This window comes from Acanthaster planci, linkage group LG04 (assembly GCF_054643075.1).
Source record: "Acanthaster planci isolate LZ-2023a linkage group LG04, COTS_SCS, whole genome shotgun sequence".
Classification (NCBI taxonomy): Eukaryota; Metazoa; Echinodermata; class Asteroidea; order Valvatida; family Acanthasteridae; genus Acanthaster; species Acanthaster planci.
The window spans coordinates 10378436-10402879 of NC_141780.1; the positions used below are offsets into that span (position 1 = coordinate 10378436).

Below are 24444 nucleotides of genomic sequence, written 5' to 3' on the forward strand. Positions count from 1 at the left end.
GGTGCATGTGGGTTTTTTCCTAGTGCATGTAGGTTTTTTGGTCTACACGCACCAATGCATGCCACTTTTTTTGTATATCGTGCCCTGGGTCCACTGTTTAGTTGAGACCACCATAAGACAAGACACAAGACCAGTCATACCAGTCATAAGTAACAGGGTGAACAATGACAAAGGAATGCTTTGGTTGCAGTTTATTTGAATGGTTTGTGACTTGAATTCAGACTAAAGGTCTTGTGTGGTTTTGTGAAGGTCTTAAGTGGTCTTGACTACAACAATGATTACATATAAACTTAGTTTCATTATGTTGTGTCGAGTTTTCCCTTATTATGTGCCATTCCCTCATTTTGATGCACTTCTTTATCTTTCATATGTTCATATTGTGTCACGATCCATTATTTGTGTGTGTATGTCTCTTTTCTCTTTTTGCTTGTGCATGTGTTTATGTGCATAGTCGTACGTTGATTCTACAAGGAATTCCTTTTACAAAGTACTTTTATAAGGTCAACTGGGGGACTCCAATTACAATCTCAGAAACAGCACAATAGGCGGGAGGCTTGCCCATTTAACAGATATCTGCTGTCACAGTCCGCCACTTAACCAGGGTGCTGAGGTTAATCTCCAGTGCCCATGTTATTTGCTGTTCCCGAACTGAGCGACACACTAGGCTGCCCACCGGGTTGCCTCCACTTCGGTCTCTCTGCTCAAGTTTGTGTGCAGGACGGAGCCTACTAGAGCGGAACTCAACACCGCAAGCCTACTGAGACAAACTACTCTGCCACTGGTAATGGCTCACCAAGGCTCACGCAGAGATGAGTCCATGCCTCACCTGCCGATCCAAGGGACTGCTTCATGCATAAGCCCACTGACCTTTTTAACAGGGACACCCAGGCATGAATCAGACAATGACGCTCCCCGGACCTATTCCCCATCACTTGTTAGCTCTGCCCTGGTGAATGCGCCATTGGAATGCAGATTCACCACCACGGCTCTCCAGTCAGAATCTAGGGCAACCAAACCCACCTGCCTGCAATGCTGCTTAGGCTTTTGCATGTCCCATGTCATTCTATCCACCAGCTTCTCCTTGGGAAGAATGCTTCCGAATCTACCATCACTGCAGCTCATCACATACTGCCTCCTTCCGATCATGAATCAAAGATCAACCATTCTTCCATTGCTCCCGCCCATCCGGCTTTGTTTGCAAACTCTTCCACAGATTGTTCTGTGCATAAGAAATATAAAAATGTTCTACATCTTTTTCTGTGGGTTAAACTATACATGTACATGTAGTAAGAAGTTGTTTTCCTCCAAATATCAAGATGCATCTTCTTCAGCTATACTCTCACTTTTCCTTCCTTCATTCTTATGGGAGGAAAGTTTATTTCTATTCTTTTCCTCCTTCGGTGGATAGTGGAACAAGGCATGAATGAGTGACAATGAAACACTCTTGCACTTTTGGTAGGTCACAAGTGAGCCTACCATACTGTATCTTTAATCAACAATTTTATCTGAAGGGTGCACAGCAGTGGTAACAGTGGTCCTAGTGATCGATCAAATTAGCCATTACAACAATAGATGGACTGCACATACAGGAGGTGTACAAGTTTGTTAAAATAGAGGAAAAAATAGCTAAAGTTATATCAATTCCTGTACCTTATTGAATGCATTGATTAGTCCTATGAAACTGAGTGGGATGCAGTACATAAATGTATGCATGGGGAATAAAAAGACGGGATTTAAGGGGCATTATATCTTAACCACTTATTGTCGGGGACTCTCGGATCGGAGACGTATGGTTTATATGGGTGGCCGGGGTCTCCAAACTCGGACAAAGGAAACAGGGCCCTATAACAAAAGACCGCACTCCAAACAAAAGACCAGGCTGCTGGGCATTACCGGCATTTTTCACTCTCAAAAGTGGTGATAATCCAGCCTTGTTTTGAAACCCTATACCAGGGTTTTGGGCATTGAGAGCGAGCGGATTACCACCATGGACAAAAATGCTCCACCACTGCAGCGATGAGCCACACAGCACCGCTGCACGCTAATCTGGCCCCTATTGAAAAGAGGTCAGCAATGCATTGAGCCAGGCTCGTGAACAAAAGACAGTTATACAACACCGCACAATCTGGGCTCTGTTTACAAGGCTGCAGGCCTTGCTGAAATACTTTGGCGTCAATGAAGGTCACCTATCAACTTAGAGTAGTGCCTAAAGATTACTTAGTGCGGCTATAAACGACTGTTAAATGAAATGATGAATTTTTGAAGGATTTTGAAAATGGAAAAAATGATAGTCATGCTGGCCCAGCATCATCAACATTGAAAAATGCCGCGGCACGAAGTGGTTAAAGTAATTTACCTCTTTCATCAAATCAAATTTTATATGATGCTATATAAATCATGCTGTTTTAGAACGTGTAAAAAAAAATCTAGGGGGTTGTTGGGGGCTCTGGAGAGGGCTGGTTCCTTTGTGTGTCTGGCTGTTGCACTCCACCTGCTTGTGGACAGGCATCACACTAGGAATCTCAACGCCGTGAATTTGGAGTGAATATATAATTTGCAATGAATTTATCGTGAAACTTGTTTCCACGGCGATTTCAGGGTGGGTTATCTGTTGAAATCAGCGCGAAATAATCCCCTGCATGACCCGGTGAGGACAAAATGGGCTTCAGTAAAAACAATGTGAAAACACAGTGAGGCCTCCCGAGAAGCCCAGCTCATTAACTTTGTGTTTGCGTTAATCTGTTGATCAATTCATGGCTAAGTGGAGATTTCAGTGAGTCCGAAGTATCTTACAAAGTGGATACTCATTAAACTCTGATGAGTTAGATCCAGGCAAGAGTTACGGCAGCACTGTATTGTCTTGGGCGTAACGACCATAAGGTTGCTAAAGGTTTCCATGAAATTTCAGCCCAGCATCAAAAAAGTCCATCATATTCAGCACTTCCAAAATAACCGCGTCAAAAAGCCCAGCAATGCTTAGAAAATTCTTGGAAAATGGTATTAAAATACAAACTTCAGTTTTTTCCACTTGGTGGCGCTTGCCAGTTGCTGCTCAGTATCGGCATTAATAATACCCCCCGACATTACAACCGAAATGACATGAGCGACATTGCATGAGATACGGCCGCTCGCACGCACAACCTTTTGACCACGTTTCCCTTCACGGTTTTAATCACATGCAGTAACGGCATAGTATACTGGTACTCATCACTGGAAATGTACCAATAACCCAGAACCAGTTAAAAGCCAACTACCTCATGAATCATGCAGCAGATTGACCTTTGTGGTCCAGTATGTAATCCGATAGATGCTTACGACATCTTACGTCAAGTTTTGTGGAATTAAAGGGACCGATCTGGATTTTAGGGCCAAAAAAGCAAATTTGTATATTGCGGCTGTTGGAAAGGACCAAGTGGACCAAAGCATCATTTTTCCTCCTAATATTTGTAAACTTGGGTGCTTACAAAATTTTACATAAAGTTGGGTCTCTGTTTTTTAAGATCCTGAGAACTTTTTCAAGCAGTGACAGCGCATGTGAAATTTGGCGAAAAATCCTCTGCACATTCGATGAATCACAGTAACATGTACATATATACTATGTGCAAGATTTTGGTCATGTCCGAATCACTTGGCTACGGCATGATATGACACACCGATCTGTGCTGGCGGCTGTGGCTTACAGCTGTGTGATTTGAACATCGTGCGCAGCACACAAACTGCATCAACATCCACCGCGACATCCTGACTGCAGTAGTAGGGATAGGAGAGTTCTGGAGCACCTACCCTTTCCTCCCCTTTCAACCACTTGCGCCGTGGATTCCCACTTCACTCACCTTGAACTCTTGACCTCGGTGCACTTTTTGTAAACAACCCGTGACTCGACGCCAACCCCCTTTCACCCACACGTGCTGGGGATTTCCACTTCACTGACCTTGAACTTTTGACCCCGGTGCACTTTTTGTGTAAACAACTCGTGACTAGCACCGATCGCACCAGCAATCACTCACAAACAAAAAAGGGACTTCCCCTTGCTACAAGTCGAGACTTGCCCGATCTGAACTCGTGACCTCTACTTGAAGCATGGCTCTGTTCAAAGCAAAACACGCTATGTTTACAACCGCCTTATATATAAAAATAACAATATCAAAAAAAACCATGTCAAGTCAAGTCGTTACAAAAATGATAAAAATTTTAGAGACCTACATATAAATAGAGACATGAGCAACCCACAACACCGACCTCTACTATCAACCTTTAATCGATTTAAGAAGGCGTTTTTAGAAGATTTTGTTAAGCGGTATAATATTCCATTACCAGCACCAAAAACAACCAAAACCCGTAAATCTCACACTAAACCCGAGCTCATTGAAGCTATACGGGCAGATCAAAAACAATTAAGGTACCTCCCGCGTCAGTCATATCGGCAGCTGTTGAAAACGGTACAAAAATATAATATTCCTTTTGCAAACAAAGACAACTATGTCAAACAGGACTTTATTGAAGCGATTAAAGCTTACACTCAGCCCGAGGAAATTGCAGAAGTCGACATTAGAAACGTCAGGCGCTTTCAGGGTAATTTTCGCAATTGGGAATTGATACCCCGTTTCTTTGAATACGGTTTGATACACTTTTTTGATTTTTACAAAACTTTCATCGAGAAAAAAGCTTTGGAAGAACTAAAAGAAATTGGTTCGTACAAATTGCAAACAAATATCAAAGTTCAGTTTAGATTGGAAAAACCCGAAAAAACTGAATTTGGCGTATTCCCCTTTCGGAGCGACAACGATGCAGTCGCAAATAAAGCCGACCTTAAAAACGCACTCACTGAACAGAGGGGAAAACAAATAAAAGAGGTGGAGGGTCATACACAAAAAGGCTTGGGTTGGATCTTTGACAAAGTCGTCGCTTTCTACATCAACATGGTTAAATATAATCCAGTGGGTTCTTCTTACATTCCGTTGCCTAAAGAATTGGGAGACAAAAAAGCAATCATAAATGTCGAAAATAAAGATCAAGAATGTATCCGATGGGCGTTGCGGGCAGCTTTAAAATTATATTCTGACAACGTCAAAGCCAGCTAGAAACAAATTCACAATATAAAGTAAATAAGGAGCGAACATCGACTTACAGGTCAGAATCAGATGGTTTAAATTTTACAAACGTAAGCTTTCCAACTCCGATTTCACAAATCCCACGTATCGAATCGCAAAATAACTTGGCGATCAATGTGTTTGGTTACACTAAAAAAGACGGTCTTTACATTCTTTACAAAAGCAAGCGTCCAGAAGAACTGATCAATTTACTTTATTTCACCTGAGATGAAGAAAATCACTACTGTTGGATTAAAAACTTTTCTCGGTTGACGAGTGATATCGATCATCACAACGGCCAAAAACACTGGTGTTTTAATTGCATGTCGCATTTCGAAACGGAAGAAAAGTTAACCAGACACAAAGAAGATTGTCAAGGCTTAAACGTTCCCACATGTTTCCAAATAACAGTCATTTACTCTTGGAAAAAGGAATTTACCCTTACGAATATATCGATTCCTTTGATCGTTTTCAAGAAACAAAACTACCGCCAGTAGACGCTTTCTATAGCTCTTTGAAGCAGTCCACCGTGACCGAGCAAGAATACGCTCGTGCGGAAACAGTATGGCAAGCCTTTCATTGTAAAAACCTATGCGACTTCCATGACCTATACATGGAAACGGACGTGTTATTGCTAGCGGCTGTTTTTGAAAACTTCCGGAAAGTCTGTAAACAACACTACTGCCTTGACCCGGCTAACTATTACACGTCACTGGGTCTGTCGTGGGATGCACTCTTAAAACATTCGGGTATACAATTGGAACTACTGACAGACATTGATAAGCACTTGTTCTTTGAAAGGGCAAAAAGGGGTGGAATTTCGAGTGTAGGAGCCAAACGATATGCAAAGGCCAATAATCCAGAACTACCTGACTACAACCCAAATAAGCGAGAGTCACAGATCATGTTCCTAGACGCAAATAATTTATACGGCTGGGCGATGAGCAAATATCTGCCTGTAGGGGAATTTACCTGAGAAACAGACTTAGAAAAATTTACGTACTATTACATCCAAGAGGTGCGACTAACTGACGACTACGGTTACATGTTTGAGATTACTATGGATTACCCGGAACGTCACCATGACAAATACAATGACTTTCCACTTGCACCCGAAAATATGTCGGTACTGAACGAATGGCTTTCAAGCTATCAACAAAATTTAATTAGCAACAGAGTAGCGAGTGAAGCGAGCACGGTAGACAAACTCGTGGCCACGTTGGACACCAAACGAAAATATGTGTGCCATTACCGTACATTGCAAAAGTATCTCAAACTAGGGTTGTGGATCAAAGAAGTTCACCGAGTATTGAAATTTCGTCAAAAGCCGTGGATGAAGGGTTACATCGATAAAAACACAAAATTGCGCAAATTGGCCAAATCTGATTTTGAGAAAGACTTTTTCAAATTGATGAATAACTCGGTCTTTGGCAAGACAATGGAAAATGTCAAATATCGAATTGACGGTCATTTATTGAGGGACGTACAAGACGCTGACAAGTACAGAAAATTAACTTATAAACCAAATTACAAATCGACGGTACCATTTAAGGAGTGCGAGCTTTCGTTTGTGGAGATGTACCGAACCAAAACAAAATTAAATAAGCCAATCTATTGTGGTGTAAGTATTCTCGATATCTCAAAAACGTTGATGTACGCTAAAAGCCAATTTTGGTGAGGGGGTACGCTTACTTTACATGGACACTGATTCTCTCTTAGTCCAGATCGAGCGAAGCTCACATTCCTTGGTCGACTATCTGAGTAAAAATCATTCATTATTTGACTTTAGTAATTACCCGCCCGATCATCAACTTTACAGCACCAAAAATAAAAAAGTCAAAGGCAAAATGAAAGACGAATTTGGTGGAAAAACAATTTTAGAAGCTGTTTGCATCAGACCAAAATGTATTCGATTCTGACAGTCGATCAAAATTTAAAGAAGGCGAAAGGGGTCACAAAAGTAGTTACCGAGAAACGGTTAACCCACGAGATGTATAAAAGCTGCCTATTTGACCGGGTTTCTTATTTCAATAAACAGCAATTATTTAGATAAGATAAACATCGGATGTTTACTCTGTCGCAAAACAAACTAAGCCTCTCGCCGTTAGACACAAAGCGCTACATATTGCTGAATGGAATCGATATGTTAGCTTACGGGCACAAGCGAAGCGAGTATTACCGAAGCGAACCTAAGCTAATCAACAACGAAGCGAGCGAAGCGAACTTAAGCTACTCCCGTTATTACTCCGGTAATTCCGTGTCTTCGGGTACGACCTGAAGTTCCTCTTTGACGAAACTTCTATTTGGGCCGTTTAACAGATAATATAAAGTTGGGCCCGTTTTATCCGCTTACCATTCACCCGTTTAAATTTACAGGTGCGCTTTTCAATTTGGTAAACGTCCACAGATGAGACCGGATCTGTTGCCGGTCTGACGGTGCCACCCTCTTGCTCACCAGGGTAATAGAGATACCTAACGACCACATCTGGAGGAAGTTCTTTTTGGGTAGTTCTCACAGGTGCACACGGTGTTTGGCTCGCTACGCTCGCTAATTTTATAGCTTCTGCAGGAACGGCATCGATTAAACGCATTTTTTCCTCGTTCAACGATTTCACGACCTGGGGCAAACGTTCTACCCATTCAACGTTTCGTTCACCCACGTTTATCATTTCTTGAGCGTATTGGTGGCCGAATAAACGCTCGGCTAAAGTGCGGTTAAACCTTTCCACGATTCCTTGAGATCTGTCAACACCCGGCACACCCACTTGAATTTCTACTCCGTGTTTTGCCATTAATCTTTTAAACTCGCCTTTAAATTCAGATCCCGAGTCTACCATTACGAATTTGGGCCAGGTCAGATGTGATCACTCGTAAATTTTCTTGGTCGCTTCACTCACTTGCTCGACGGTTTTACTGGTCAACGGCTCGGCTTCTTTATACCGGGAACCCACGTCTACCACGGTCAAAGCGTGTTTAAACGTTTTTCTTTTAACTCGGTCCCAGGGTAAATAAAGTACATCCATTTGACGCGCGTAATTAGGTTCAACTGATTCTGATTGCAACATTGTAGGTCTGGGTACGTAATTTGGTTTTGGTAAATATATTTGCCAAATGGCCTGCTTTTTTAGCCAGTTCCTGAACACTGATTTGTCAGATGATCGACCGCGCTTTCTCCTCGCCAGTAACCCTGTGGGCTGTAAAATAGTTTTTAAAAGTTTGGTCCATTTTAGAATAAGTTACGCAAATCGATAAGCTAAGAAACCAACCAAGGCTGTCCCGAATATAATCCAAACAAACTGGCGAATCTTTTGATCTTCGGAAGGCTCGTAAAAATCGGATAACTTAGGCTCTGGCGGTAACGGCGTAATACTCTTACCGGTCAATTCCGAATAAGCTCATAGGGCTTCGTCCACGTTTACAAATGTCTGCTGACTCATGCATTCTTGTTGCATTCGTTCGTTTAAAAAGTCTAGCATGTGTACGCGGTTTTGTTCCCAGGATTCTTTCGCTTGCGCCAATTGCTCCAACGCGAGGTCGTGACGCTATTGTTCGCTCGCTATGCTCGCTTCACTTTTTGATAAACTACTAAATAAAAAATTTGGCCCGTGAATGCCAAGGCGTTTACTATCGCTCCTCCCACCATCATCAAAGCACTAGCCATTTTTAAAATAAGGTTAAATTAAAATAAATGAATATTGAAGTTAAAGATCAATTGTTGGAGATTCAAGCAGACCAAACAGAAATTCAGCAGATGCTGGGTGATATCCGCGCCGATATAGATCACATGGGTGATATGGTTTTAGAGACCCAGAGTGAAACGTTTAGAAGGTCAAGTAAACTAATAGAATACCAAGATTTATTTTTTACGGTGGGTGTATCCTTCATTGCGTTTTCTTTTCTTTTTAAAATATTTCAATAAGAATCGTAAATTAGACTAGTATATTATAAAAGTAATATGTCACAACAATACACCAAAAAGCTAAACCCGAGTCGCAGGCTTAAAGTTCCTCGCGCGATTAAAGGCGAAAGGCGGGAAGTAACAATTACACACAACCCGAGTACCATAGCCGGACGACGTCATTGTACCCGGCACCGCCAAACTGGCTTTTAAACTCGATCTAGACGGCGCCTCGGACGACAACCGTACCATGTACAACAACGTGGCGAGAAACCTGGTTTCGGAAATAAACGTGAGTCTACAAGGAAACAAAATCGTAAGTTACCGAGATGCGGACGTATTTCACAATTTTATGGACAATTGGCTACCTCTGTCGCAGACTAAAAACATGGCGTGCTTTGGTTTGGAAAAGGAAAACGTGGTCAAGATATGTCTCGGTGCTGGCGATAAAAAGGAAGCCGAAAACAACGGTAAAGATAAAGCGATTGGGATGCTTTTAAAAACAGATACGCGATTCCACTGGACACGCCGATGTTGACAGATCATTCTCCATTCTACCCGTCGTGGTTTAAAGAGCCTCTGACGTATCAACTGACTTTTAACGGGCACGACAAAGTGGTCATCGTGTCAGATACTGCCGCAGAATACTCCATTTCAGACCTGACCTTGGAATACGAAGTCGTCACCAATCGAGATCTGGCGCAAACCCTGAGGAACAAAAAAACGATGTATTACCTATTCGACCGAGTGCATTCCTGGAAGAAGCAATCGGTAAACAAGTCTGACACGCTATGGAACATCAGCATCGACCAGACGATCAAGAGCTTGAAGGAATTTTGATCCTGTTTAGAGACTCGGCTATAAAAAATCCCCAGAGATTTTATAATCTGCATATAACAAAAACGATTGTGACGGTCGAAGGTAAACCGAACCAATTGTACTCGCAGGGTCTGTTTGAATATCAACATTGGAATGAAATTACAAAATATTTTGGCGATTCGGATAGAGAATCGGCAAGAGCGGTGACCAAGGACTTAAACTTGACTGAAGTAGATATGGCCGAATACTTAAGAGATAAGTACGGTCTCTGGCTCGATTTCAGAAGTTCGGACGATAACAGCGCTCACGGATTGGGTAGACCACTCGGCGGCGGTGGAGATATATCGATACAGATGGAAAGAGCGAGCAAAACCGCGGGACCTCTGACGATGTACGTGTTTTTGGTGATGGATTCTCAACTCACGGTCGAAGACGGAAACTTCAAGAGTTTGGTTTATTGAAATGAGTGAACCGAATGAAAGAAGCGACCAGAGCAAGCAATGAGCGAAGCGAGTGAATGAAATGAACCAGATGTACAAGAATCTGCATTGCGCCTTGATCGTGGGTAAGACGGGTAGCGGGAAGACTAACATGATTTTAAATCTTTTAGAGACTGAATATAAATTTGTGTTTGAAGCTATCGTAATTATCTGTCCGACGCTTTTTAAGAATAAAACGTATTTAAAATGCCCATGGATATACACCGACGAAAATGTTTACCTGTGTGATTTAGATCGAGAGAAACTAGAATTAAACGAGGCAGTCGAACTTTATCAGAAAATTTTCGATGGAATAAATATGTTGTTTATCGTTGATGATTGCGCGGCCGATCAATTTATTAAGTATTGCAAAAAATCTAAGAATAACAATACGTGCAGTCTCAGTAAGATGGCATTCTTGGGCCGACATTACCTTCACATCTGCTCGCTACTTACCCAAAAGTATAATTCCATTTTAAAAGATTTTAGAGAGAATACGGCATGGGCCGCTATCTTCCATTGCAAATATCGTAATTCGTTTGACCAGTGTCTCGACGAAAACGACGTAGTACTGGAAGAAAAACGAGATCAAATCAAAATATATTTACGCGATTTTCGATTTAGTAAATTGGTGTTAAACACGGAGCCACCGGTGAGCTATTTCGTTCAATAAAAATGAGAAAAAATTTTAAAATACTACTAATAAAAGTAATAATGAAAAAAAACTGCGCGAAGTGTCGTTGGCTTTTAAACTTGACAAACTTTAAAATGCAGAAAACAGGCAAAATTAACTACTACACAATTGAGTACCTACGCCCAAAGCAAACGTTCAGCAAATTTAAAACGTATATATTTAAATGGACAACATCAAAAGCGTTCTCACCAATTCAAAAAGTGAAGTGAGCGAAGCAAGCGTTAAAGACAGACTCTGCTCGATAGTTGCGTCAGGTGAAAGTTAGAAGTACCTACGTAAAGAATACTCGATTAAAGAAATTGAAGCTCTGTCACCCAAAGACCAAGAAAAATTATTCAATTTGTACGAAGTTAAATTTGGCAAAGAGATCGTGAAAACTCTAGGTCACGCGATTTTGAGCCTCTACTCTCGCTTGCTCGGTATAGCTACTCCGATCGATCTACTCGGGTTCAACGTCAACTTAATGTCCGAAGAAGTGCTGACCAAAGACCTAAACAACGACCCAATTATAAGTCAGACCATGGGTCACTTACTTACCGAGATCTGTTACAAGTACAGAGTGTATCTGTCACCACTTACAGCCGCGTTAATTACCACTAAACACCTAGAGTTTAACAAAAGTTCTGTTAATTAAAAGAGGATGTCAACGAACAAAGCAAATGAAACGAACAAAGTGAACACTCCAGCGAACAGTCCGGTAAAGAAAAACGTACAGATGGTAACTAAAAGTAAAAATCTGAAGCGTGTAGAACAAGGTAAGAAATTAGCCGAGCACAACAAAAAGATGAAGCAGCAGCTCGCCAAGATGAAATTAGCGAACGAAGCGAGCAAAGAGAGCTGCGAAGAGAGCAACCAAAATAAAATTTATCAAATGGCCATCGAGGACAGAAACTTGATATTTGGTGGATTGGCTATTGGAGCGCTTGCGGTCTATTTAATTTGGAAAAACAAGTTTACGAAACTAACCGTTCAACCAAAAAGTGAACGAAGCGAGCAAAACGAGCGAAGCGAGTATTCTGAGCAAAATTCGAGCCAAAAAACGCGTTGAAATTGACCGTGCTGTCAAGCAGTGCATTGGCTACCCAGGGTTGGTTGGTAGCACAGGGTATATTACCCGCGAGCTGTGAGTACCATCGTTAGTAGTATTGTGGCTAGCACCAAAACCAACGCCGGCTCCTCCTTCCAAAGGTGGAATTACCGATTGGATCAAACGTCAACTGTGGAACCTGGCAAACGTGTTGAAGAAACTCGCTTTGAAACCTTTAGGCGCTTTGCCTGGAATCATCGGTAGCGTTTTGAGTTGGATTTTTAACGTGGCGAGTAAAGCCGTTGGATGGGTGGCAGAGCACGTGTGGACTTTGTTTGTAGACGTGGGTGTTTTGATTTTGACGTACGTGCAAAAGAATGGGTAAATGGGCCAAAAAAAATTTAACCTCACCTCAAATTTGGGGTGAGGTTTTTTTACGCCTTAAATCAAACCGTTTAAGTTAAAATTTTATATAACGTAAAACCGATGACACCCACGGCAACGGCTCCGATGGTTAAGGAGAGTTTTTCTTCATTGTGCGCGTCTAAAGGCTTACTTAAAACTGGCTTTACAATTGGCTTTACAATTGGCCTCGGTAACACTTCCGGATCTTTTTTGTTCGCCTCAGTCGCTTCTTCATTAAAATCAGCTTCGCTATTTAAACTCGGTACGTATCCAGTCTTCATATCCGTAGTCGCGACTTGTAAATTATTGTTATATCCCTCAAAAGTGCCGATGCGTAAGTCCATGTCGGAGGGCACCAGGTACAAACCCGGAGCAACTACGAAGTTAAAAGGCGTTTTCGCGTATTGTAGCGAATCTTGAAATTGGTCGATCGACTGTTCGAGATCGGGGTCCGAATTAATTAAAGATTCCACGATCGTAATAAATTGCCGTTGCGCGTCTAATCCGGTGCCGGTGGCCAAAACGCTGGTCTTGGTCTGTGCCTGTGCCCCGAGTAACGCGTAGACGTAAGCTCGAATTGATTCGTTTACCTTGGTGATTCCCACGTCCGTCAACCGAGACTTTTTAGGAACAAAATCCCACCAGGCCAAAGTGACCGCGTCCGACTGTGAAATCCAGGTGACCGTGTAGGTACTCGCGTGACCGGAACCTTTAGGCGGTTTAGCCCATCCAAATCCCATGTAAGTAGATCCCGCGTATTTACCGTTGGTCACGTGTAACTCGTGCGCGTCGTAGTTTTTACCGGGACAGGTACGTAACCGTTGTCGTAATAATAAGCGGTACCTAATCCGTTTGACAAAGTGTCGCGAGTTTGTTTATACGATTTATTCGGGTCTACTTCGTATAAAAGACACGTGTCCGTAAACTTCCGATGGTCGTAATTATTGCGTAACGCGTCAAATACGTCGTCGCTAGGAATGGGCATCACGCAGTCGTAAAATATTTTTCGTACGGTGTAATATACGTGAAAAATAATAAAGCCGACACGTATGGATTGGGGTCGGACAGCAGATCAAAACCCACACCGCAGGCCGTTGTCGTGCAATAGACCGCGAAATTAAATTGATTTTGGTAAAACGATATCGACTCGGTAGACCAGCGATTGACGGCTTTGTCCGTGGTTACTTTCGGTAATTTATACGCGTGCGTTAAATTTGGAAACTCGGCTGTAAAGGAATTGTCTTCATTGACTGAAATTGTTATACTACTAAAATTGCCTCCCATTTATTTTATAAGATTTTTAAAGGAGGTGCCATCGGTTGGGTGAAAATGGTCAGGTTGATCGTTTTGTTCTGTTTGATCGGTGTGCTCGCTTCATATTTAACCGACTTTGTAAAACTTACTCCCCAAGTTTTTTCATAAGATCTTTTTTTACCACCGCCCGTTCATTGGCTAGCGCTTCTGCTCTCTCGTTGACTTGACGTTCGAATTCTTCTTTGGTGTTCGCTTCGCTCGCTCGCAATTTTGTAGACGTACGCGATCTGATCTTTTCTTTCATTTCGTTGAACTTTTCAGCTCGGATAAAATAAGGACAAATTCCTCCTGGGATATGTCACCGTCTTCAATCGCGTGAGATACGTATTCCTCGATGGTGTTTAATTTAGCCTCTGCCAAAATTCGAATTTGGTCGTGTTTTTAGTTTTGTGGGTGACTCTACGGGTGGTGTATTGCAATATCGCGTAAGCGCCAAACGCACCGATAGCGATGCCTTCCATCACAAGTCCGACAGGTTCGGTGACGACTCCCAAAATGGCGGGAATGCCGACGGCTGCTGAGGTCGCGCCCAGGGCTTCCACGCTGTACTCCACGTATCCGAGTGTGGTTAAAAGTTGTTTGATCTTTCTGTAACTATTTTCCCTCGCGTCGCGTTCTCTTTGGATTTGAGATTTGATTTCTTCGATCTTTCTGAGTCTGTAAATTTTGGTGCTCACTTTGCTCGCTTCAGCCGAGTTTAAAGTCAAATCCGGGTGTTTACTTAAATCCGGGTATACGTTAGTCGTCATCTTTTATAATTACGCGTTTTAAAAATGTCTAACTCGATTGAAATTTTGCTGATGTTATTCAAGAGCTCACCTCTATCGTTTTTAACAGAAAAAGTCAATTCACTGATGTTCCTGTCGATCAACTTTTTAGGCGTTTCACAGTGATTACAGGTGTGAGGCTCGGTAGCTATCACTTTCAGCAAGTCTAAAGACTGCCTGTTATAAAAATTATCAAATGTATTTAATTGTCTGCAATGAATAAATGCTAGTTTCAATGGGTTCAAATCGTACTTGCCTTCGTAAATAACGTTGGGTAAAAGTTTTATTTTGAGTAAGTTCAGTAGCTTGGACACTTCTTTATTTAGTCGCAACTTGAGACTGGGGTCCGTAATGGCCAAAGTCACCCGTTTAGATTCTGAGTGAACTGTAAAAGAAACGCCCGGAATCGAGTTTAATAAAAAGTGAAACCAGTCCATGCTATAATAACCGGGGGATACCACCATGCTTCCTCTTTGGCCCTGGGGTAATGGTTCAGATGAGCTTTGCAAATGAAGTCTGTCGTATATAGGTTCAGTTAGCCCCGCCAAAAACAGTCTTTTAGTTAATTCTCTTCTGGGTCTCGTGGGTGTTACGGGGGATCCAGTTGGGGAATTCCCTTCGTAAATTTCATCTAAAGCTTGTCTTTGTCCCTCGAGCATTGAAGCTGATTTTACTTTTTTATCGTCGATATCAAAAGCTAAGCGAGCTTGCATTTCTGATGGTTGTCTTTGGTTTAACTGATCTTCTAAAGTTGCGATTTCTTGGTTTAGCTGCTCAATTTCATCAGCGATGATTCTAATCTCTTCCGCTAATTTGCCTCTTTTATTTGCTTGGATCTATCTGATTTTAGCTTTTTGTACTAATTCTGAATTGGGAGATACGTCCGTTCTTTCCACTGATGGTATTCCTGGAGGTCGTTCGCCAAGTACCCTGCGGGCCTACCGTCCAAGTTTGTATCCCACTCAATTTCAGTGGCATTTGATATGTTAAAATATCCAGTTTAAAACTGAATATTCTTTACTTGGATGACCTTGTCGCCTTTGGTGTTGTTGATGACTTCTCTCAATTTAAACGTCTGCTCTTCTCGGTTAAGTTAAGTGGGTCTCCATCTTATTATATACGTTTTGAAAAATCTTGTTTGGTGAGGTTAAATTTATCGAGGGCGTTTTCCCAGTGCTTATCCGAAACTTGAAATAGATCTTTCACTTGAGATTCGGTTTCCCCAGTTGTCTCTTGATAACACACCCCGATTAAAGCCTTCAACGGTTTACCTCTAGAGATCTTACCGTTTAAAACTTGGTTTAACTTATATTCTATTTCACCCGCTTCGCCGTTTTTAAAACAAATGTTGTACTTCTGCAACGTTTTTCTCGATTTTGGTGGTGGCGGTTTCCTCCAAATGTGATGCTTGTAATATCGATCTCCCATGTCTGCGGAGGGGGTAAGAAGTGAGCGAAGCGAACCCAAAAATTAGACCGCAGTGTTTACACGCGTATCTTTCATCTATTTCAAGTATTTGGTGGTTACAAGCGGGTATAGATTTACTTTGTTTTTGAGATCCCGGTATGTGTACTTCCTTTAGATTCAGCAAGTGACAAAGCTCCGCATCAATCATCTTTTATTAATAGTTCATTTATTTAAGGTAAAAAAAAATAAACCCCAGTTATTCCGAGGAATAACCGAGGTTACATTGATTTTTCAAATTTAATCGACTTTCAATTCAAATTTGCTAAACGCTTGCAACGCCGACTTACTCGAAATTAGTCCGTCGTTTCTAATTTTCAACATTGCCGCTGTCACTCACAAAATGATTAATTTACTCGGGTCAAAGAGACCGTAAGTGACATTGGGGTCGCAGTTGTCGGCATTGAGATGCTCGTGGTCGTCTGAAGCGATAAATACTTGAGTTGACATGGTTCTGATTTTTCCGGCTTTGACCAAAATTTTTCTCATTTTTATTCGGGCGGGATTTCTACTTTAATTAAATTTTCCACGTCAGCGTCGTATTCAATAATTAATCCAATTTTGTATAAATCCGCGTTGAGTTTAGTCGAGTTTTTTTTTTTTTCGGGCAGTGGCTCGTTCTCTCGCACGTGCCTCAGCTTTTTATGCTTGCCGTCTACGAGCACCACGTGATCCATTCCTTCCAACTCGACACAATTTACGCAGCAGGTGCAGTACGTACAACCAAAACATTCGATACAATGGGCGTCCTCGCAACTGTCCAAGGCATTTGAATTTCGGCAGTCGTATGAATTAAAACAAGCCACGCAATTTATACATCTACCGCAATCGTCGCAGGTAGAGCAGTCCTTACATCTGACGCAATCGTTACATTGGTGACAATTGTGGCATTCTTTACAATCGGTGCATTTGCGTAAACTTTTGGAATTTAAACAACGAAAGCAATCGTACGAATCTATCAAGTTGATCGAATTTCTGGTATCTTTGCAAAAATAACAATTCACGTTTGTAGTTTTATCTACCATTTATTTTTATGTATTTTTATTATTGTTTATTTTTTTTTTGTTTTTTATAAGGGACCAGTGACGGGATTAAGTGTAAACTTTATTTTCCCGGTGTTGAGATTCATAGTGTCACTGGTCCTCATCCATCCCCTAAATCTCTCACGTGTTGGCTCCAAGCACCACATCCTGGGACCTCACCTCATCAGGCATGCTAAACCTGGTGAGGGGTGATTTTAACACTTCATCACCAGGGGAATGACCTCCATGATGCAGGTTACCGGCCTAGGTAGATGAAGTCCCTTAAGAACTCAAATGCTAGGTGTTCAAGACCAAGGCGAGCCACCTAGATGAAGGCAATCGGCTGTGATCTGGCATGAACAGGGATGAGCTCTACCATGTGACATTGCCCAAGACACGCTGTATGAGGATGACAACCACTATTCAATCCATACTGGCTCAGTCATCGTCCGGAACAAGGACTGCACTTTTCATTGCTGGCCATTAGGACAGAGATGAAAAGTATGCGACTGATGGACCAAAATCATTATGTGTTAGAAACAACATTACTATTGGCTCTGGGAATGTTACAGCAGTAGGAAAAGTTGAACTAACACACAAAATGAAGAGATACCCATGGAATATCCTTAGGCTCTGTGAGGTGTCTTGGAAAAACTTTGGAGAAATGTTTACCCCAGAGGGCCATAAACTCTACTTCAGTGGCAGTGAAAATAGACATGAGCATGGAGATCGCTTCCTCATTCACAAAGACACTGCAAATGCAATCATGGGATGCCATCCAATCTCCAGCCAGCTGGCTTATTATCATTCGTCTGAAAGCATGACCTTTTAACATCATCTTCATCAAGCTTATGCTCCAACAACTAATTATGATGATGATGTTGTTGATGACTTCTATGAGCAACTCCAACTTAGACCTGAATTGAACTGATGCGATTGTGATGTCATCGGGTGACAAGTCATGTGTCATTAAAGGAGTACCCTTTATAGTGCTATATCTCATGAAGTAAATGTCCTATTGGGCTGAACTTTGGGGATAGGTAGAAAGGAAACAGTTTGAGATGGAAATGGATTTCATCTCATGGTGGTATCATTATATAAGTCATGTGACATATATCGAGATGACTTACTGGAATGTTTCCACTGCTTTATTTCCATTTTTGGCCATTATTTAACATTATTATTCAATGATTCTGTCAAAACCCTTTTTTTCAGCTCCATGGTTGTTCACAACCACGTCTTCTCTCATTTTTTTGGTGATCTCAAAGAGATATTAGAGCACGATAAACTCCACATACTGGCAATCATGTTTAGATACATTCAATTACAGGTTAGAGTGAGAACTGTGTTAAGTGGGGGAGAGTGGGTAAAATGGTACCTTTAACTTTGAAGCCAATGATATATAAGAATACACTATAGGCACTCAAAATGAAGCATATGAAACAACTTGATTTGTTGTATTGTGCTTTAGGTACCACAAATGTTCAAAAATCATTGTAACGGTAACAAATTTAGAGTGTTAAATCACTGTTTTTTGAGCCCCAAGTGTAGGGTAAAAGGACCCTTTTTGAGGAAAAAATGGCTCCATAGTGCCCTATATAATTGTATGTACAGTGGAACACTGCTATAACGAACACATAGGGGTCCACACTAAATATTCGGAACAGCGGTCATTCGGTATAGCGAAATTTACAGCTGAACGTTTCGTTGCCATGTTGAATAGCACCCTCTTTTGTCTAACTGGAATGCCCCCTCTTGTGATACTATGGTTCTCTGTTTTTTGTGATGTTTTCCTGTTGCATTCACGTTTGAGGTTTCTAGAAATGCATCTGTTAATAATTTTTTTTTTTTATTAAATCTCAAGTTACAAAATTGATATTTAGTTTATCCTAAAAGTCGTGAAGCTACCGCTCAGGATCGATCTCTGATACATGCTGTGGCAAATGTCGGTTAATTTGCAATTACATAATGTTTGGTAGGTTTTGTGCACAAAATATTGGGAGCCAAGGACGCTGTTCGGTTTAGCCGAATGGCTGGTATAGCGGTGTTCCACTGTACTTTATTGAAAGTAGGCTGTAACAGTGATGACTTAGCATACTACAGTGTATGTAAAGTTCAAGCTAACTCATATTGCATTACATTATTTTCATGTGATATTTGCAAAGACACCATATCATACCAGTCATCCTAAGATGACAACTGTCTGAAACTGAACGATGTTACTGAAGCTCTCAAAGAGGCCAGACTCATGAATGTTGGCACTGACATTATCTACCCATATAAATATCACTGTAATGTCAATGCTAGATGGCATTGTGTTCCGTTTATCCCACTCTCCCCAAAGCCCTTCAAATCCAACATCAGTGTGCCTTATGGAGTCAGACTCAACCCCATTTTTTTCCTCTGTACCCTGGAAAAGTACTTAGACAACGTGACCCAGGAACACTCAAGACACCCTTTAACTTTTAAGAAACACAGTGGCGTAACAAGGGTACATTTTGCAGTAGGCATTTGAGAGGCCCCCATTTGTGGAGGGGGGCACGCAGTGGGTTTGGTCAAAGTTGAAACAAAAATACCCAAATGGACTACCGGTATCACCAGAATTTTTCCTTCTCTAATTTCTGACTGGGGAGGGAATGGGAGGAGGGCACACGGGGGGCACAGGCCTGGGAGGGGGACATTACCACGTATCCCCCTTTACCATTGAGGGGGCATGAGGAAATCTCAAGTGCTCCTGACAGATTCTCCATTATATGGTGCAACCACATGCCATACATTGAGACAAAAAGGTTCATTACATACATGCATGTCAGTGATAGTCCACATATCAGATTACTGGTATTTATTTAGGAGTGATGTACATGTACATGAACACTTACAAAAATGTTTATTTTTATACACTGACATAACTATAACAATGGCTTAAAGCAATAATGTTTTCATAGATTAATTTTCAAGATTTTGTTACTTAGTCACATTGTTTGTTTATTCGCTGAAAAATGTAATCTGAATCAACATTTCTTTAGTTCATGAAGCATTTCTCAATGTTTGTGCAACTGTTTCATCTCACCATGTACTGTAAAGTAAAAAAAACCAACTAGAGTTAAGAAAGTTGAGATAACCGTTGCACCGTTTGATATATCTTTTTTTAATACAAGAGATTTCTGATACAAGATAACAGTGGAAATGCACTTTTAACAAGTACCGGTATTAAAACTGAAATCTGTGCTGTAAATAGTGTTCATCTTCTTGCCAAATAACAAAGAATGTTTATGGTTTTTGATGTGCTTGATATCAGTTTTTATATTTCTGCTCAAATGAGTTTATTTTTAGTGGCTTGCAATCAGTTTATAATTTCATTGTTTTGCCCTTATATAGATCAGATAACAGTCCAACTAACTGGCTGGTTGCTGGATATGAAGGAGGAAATCCCAAATCACAGATAGTGGTTGTTAAGTCAGGAAATGATGGTCTTGCTGGAATGAAAGAGCTGTTAGAGGATAATTCAGTGTTTTATGGATTATTGCGGGTTAGCAATGAAATAGATGACATCTCTACCATCAAGTTTGTATACATAACTTGGTAAGTGAGATTTTCTGTTTCCATGAAGTATTTTTCAGTCCATGTCCCTTGGTGAAAAGCTGAGGGAAAATAGAATGCTCTTTGGATTACTGCGGGAGGCTTTCTTCACCATGTGAAGCAGTGAGTATCTGTATGTACTATTGCTTGGCTGAATGGCATGTGGGGTACCTGGTATGATGTGCTTTGTCACCGACGTGCACGTGAAAACACTTTTGGTCCCCCAATTAACTGATATCCCCTAATGGCTTCTTTAGCTGGGCCCGATGTGTATTGCATAAGCCTGACTAATTTCAAGTCACTGTTTTCACATACCTGATCAACATGAACTTGAAACGCTCTAAGGAAATGATGATAATGCAAAGGATTCCTATCAAACACTTGTAACTCGACCTTTGGTAAATTGAGCAAGCCAAGAAACTGTTCTCGAGAAAGATCACAGTATTAGTACGTCTCATGTGAACCAGAATCTTTCTGATCTAAAATGTTAGGATACATGACTAATCACCCCATATTACATTTGGAAATTGAGCCTTTGCTTCTGTGGCTGCTTTGAAGCCGGTAGTTCACTGGCTATTTTGCAGCAAATTATTCAAATAGGGCCATTTTTTCAGAATGGGATCCAATTCCTTCAGAAGTGGAGATAATATCTGTATTTTGAAACCTGCTTTCCCTTCACCAATTCTATTTCTTTTAAATATTAGCCTAATCGTGGAACCTATTTCCTGCACTCGTTAAATTTTAATAATTATTGTCAGTTTAGTTAAAGAAATATTTCTTTTATAAAATACAAGCAAATAAATGGGGCATAGCCCGTCCTTATTATTCGAAATGATGTATATTTTCTCTTGGGGGGGGGTTATCAAGCTATTCTTTCTGAGTATCCTTATGTACTCAATTCTATTTGACAGATAAGGCTCTGCTTTTCGAAACGAAAGATTGCCGAAACCAAATGGAATGATTGCCAGAAATCTTTCCTATAAGTATAATTGTAGGGCACAAAATTAAATGACAAGAGTGCATCGTCAGATTAAACGGGATCAACCCAGTTTTTCCCAGTCGCTTCGTTCTCCCAAATTTTTTGCATGTACGGTTTGGATAGGACTGAAGAACAAAAGATTGGGGAACATTACGTACCCTCTAAACCATGATGAAACTATCTATATACATGTAAGCCTTATGGAATGCGATGACGTCCACACTTTCTGCACACTTTTTGGAGTTAGTCATGTTTGAAAAAGACCCAGGCCTTGAACCATTTGAACCTGGTGCCACTTGTTTTAACGAATGCAGCGGCTAAAACCAATGTGTATTTTAAACTGCGGCCATTAGCAAAAATCTGTGACATTATACTCACCGTTAATCTTATACAATTATCCTCCAGCACCTACTTCCCCAAAGGCATGCAAGGCCAGTGTAGCAGCTGGTCTGTCAATCCCTATATATGCATCAATAACACCCAATTCAATGTTCTTTCCAAATAAAGAATATATACATGTTCAAGAGTCTGTCCGTTTTGTATTTATGCCGATTAACTACAAACTGTTGGACCAGGCTGTTCGTCCCTTACTAATGAGCAGCCTGGCCCAGGAAGCTAGCAGGGTGGACTTTGAGTCGTCTTAGACTCCAAGATGGCTGACTGGAGTGATGGTGGGATCTCCAAATTTTGGGGAGGAGAGAAATTTACAATAAGTTTCAAAGTCTTAGACTTTCCGCAAGCATATGAAAACATATTGGATGTGATTTAGTTTTGCAATTTTTTAAAAAGAATTATAATGAGCCCCGAAGAGATCCCAAGCATTTCATGCATTAACTTTCATTTGGTTTTAATGATGTCACCGTGAATATTTTATACAAATTATGACATCTCGATATAATTATGCATTATAATGGACGTGGGTTTTAATTGGACAAAACAATCTCACACACTGGAATTTCTGAAACTTGGCAGGTAGGTCTGATACTGTTGTTGTAGCAGATTATGGATGACCATTCAGCAGTGTTGTGTGAACAACAGTCGACTGTCGGTAATACGATCTCGGGTAAGACGAGACTCCGGTTTAGACGAGCATATTTGCCAATCCTGACTGAATTGTGCACATTCCTATGAGGGAAAATATATGTAATACGAGCTTGGATGTTATGAGATTTCGGTTAAGACAAGCATTTTTTTAGGCGCTGGCTGAGTGCAAATCTTTTGTTATCTGTCTATTTAGCACAAGTGTTGTTGAAGGCAACTTGTCAATTAGCCAGTCCATTCAATTTTGAAAGGCGCTTGCATAATTTATGCGTGTACTGTGGAACAGCGCTGTGGTTTTCCCTCAACGAATCGAGCTGTTTGTGTCTGGTGCTGCAAGAGAGACAAACAATCGGCATTTTGCATTTGCAGTTCCCTTATGCGTGCCCAACGTAGAAATTCTGTGTGGCTGCTCTCATATCGCCTGAACACAAGCGAGTGCCGCCAAAAGTGCTACAGTATTTAGGACAGTGGTTAACAAAAGAAATCTTTTGTTTGATTCCCCCACCCCCCAAAAATTCCCAAGACCAATGTCCCCCAGGAAACTACATGTAATAACAATTGTGTTCCGTAACCAAACACCTGGCCCCAAAGCTGCCCACTCTCCGTCTAAAAATTGTTACCCGCTCCCCACCGTAACATGAAAGTATCACCCCTTCCGATTTTGACATTTCTATAAGTTCTCAATTTAAGAAAATCATGACTATACCGTGGTTTTCAGTCCAAAAATGTTAAAGAAAATAATAACCACATGTGTTTGGGGAAAAAGTGTATCCCCTGCTGATAATTTTTTCACCACTCCCACACGCCTTTCCAAAGTAAAATCAGACATTCACCCTCTGCTGTCAACATCACCAGTAACTGGTTTCCTCACACTTGTATGTGCAACGATCACTGCTCTGGTGTTGGTTACCAACTAAAATGTTAATGTACTTACGTTACGTGCACGCATGTGGAGCTCATCACGGCGTGCGGGGCCGGGGACTTGTCGCTCCAATTTCCAAATCGACATGACTGGTGGAAATTCTGCTTCCTCCGTTCTTACATTTTGTAATTTTTATTAAAAGTCTTTATTCACTTAACTATATCTGTAGAATATAGATAGTTAAGTTCTTAGAGGGCGCTATTACAACTCAATGGTGCTGAGCCCATTTCCTTAAAAAATTGGTGGCGCTCTTCAAAACCATGACGTTACTTGAAGTCTCCATTTTGATGCAAGAATGTTGGTGTATTTTTCACCTTTTTAGTCTGGCATGTTACCCAATCTGGGTGAGTAAACCCTTGTTAATTGTTCATTATTACTTCTGTGTTAAAACTTTGAGGGATAAGTGGTTATTCTTACTATATTTGTCATCCAAAGTTTCATGTGTATTTTTTGATTATTGTCGCATGGTTGGGACTGTTTGTTAATGTTTTTTACTGATTACTGTTGTGATCCTTTATTGTATTTCATCATAAAGCAAAGCCAAGCCAAGTCAAAGCCAAAACCTAAAGCCTTAAGACAAAGAAAGGCAGAGAGAAATAGACAGAAAAAAACTGGAAAGAAAGAAATAAACCACGGCTTTATCGGCCAAGAGTAACACAGGAAATCAGTTTTCACTTGTGAGATTAAAACCCAACCAGCTACCCCCCGTTCTACACAGTACCTCTCTTTCATAAACAAACTTTTAAAATTCAAATTCGTAAATAAAACAATACTATGTGCCTTGTAACAAAAAAGTTATGCTCACATGTAGTTGTACACATTTACGCTTTACGTACGGTCGATCGGTGATACACACGTTCAGCAACAAGACCGCAACTTTCGCGTAAGACGAGAAGTCTGGATTATACACCCTTAAGTTGCACCACCAACTAGACTTGCCTTTG

At 41.0% G+C, this 24444-nt stretch overlaps 1 protein-coding gene and 1 long non-coding RNA gene across 10 annotated transcripts in view; one reads left to right on the plus strand and one right to left on the minus strand.

Annotated features, from left to right (window-relative positions):
• The window catches only part of LOC110988584 (uncharacterized), a 150181-nt gene that overhangs the window by 90440 nt on the left and 35297 nt on the right, over positions 1-24444 (plus strand). For 8 of the 9 annotated variants that reach the window (XM_087135698.1, XM_087135699.1, XM_022252258.2 and 5 more), the window contains exon 6: positions 20358-20561. The exons of the other annotated variant lie outside the window; for it this stretch is intronic. In XM_087135698.1, coding sequence (XP_086991824.1) covers positions 20358-20561 — 204 coding nt within the window. The remainder of the gene's footprint in view (positions 1-20357; positions 20562-24444) is intronic. 9 annotated transcript variants of the gene reach the window in all.
• LOC147799374 (uncharacterized) lies at positions 388-23936 on the minus strand. The gene is made up of 4 exons (XR_015425012.1): positions 22488-23936; positions 21916-21996; positions 19956-20055; positions 388-1219 (listed from the first exon to the last, which is right to left on the minus strand). It is a non-coding gene; the product is annotated as an uncharacterized LOC147799374 (long non-coding RNA).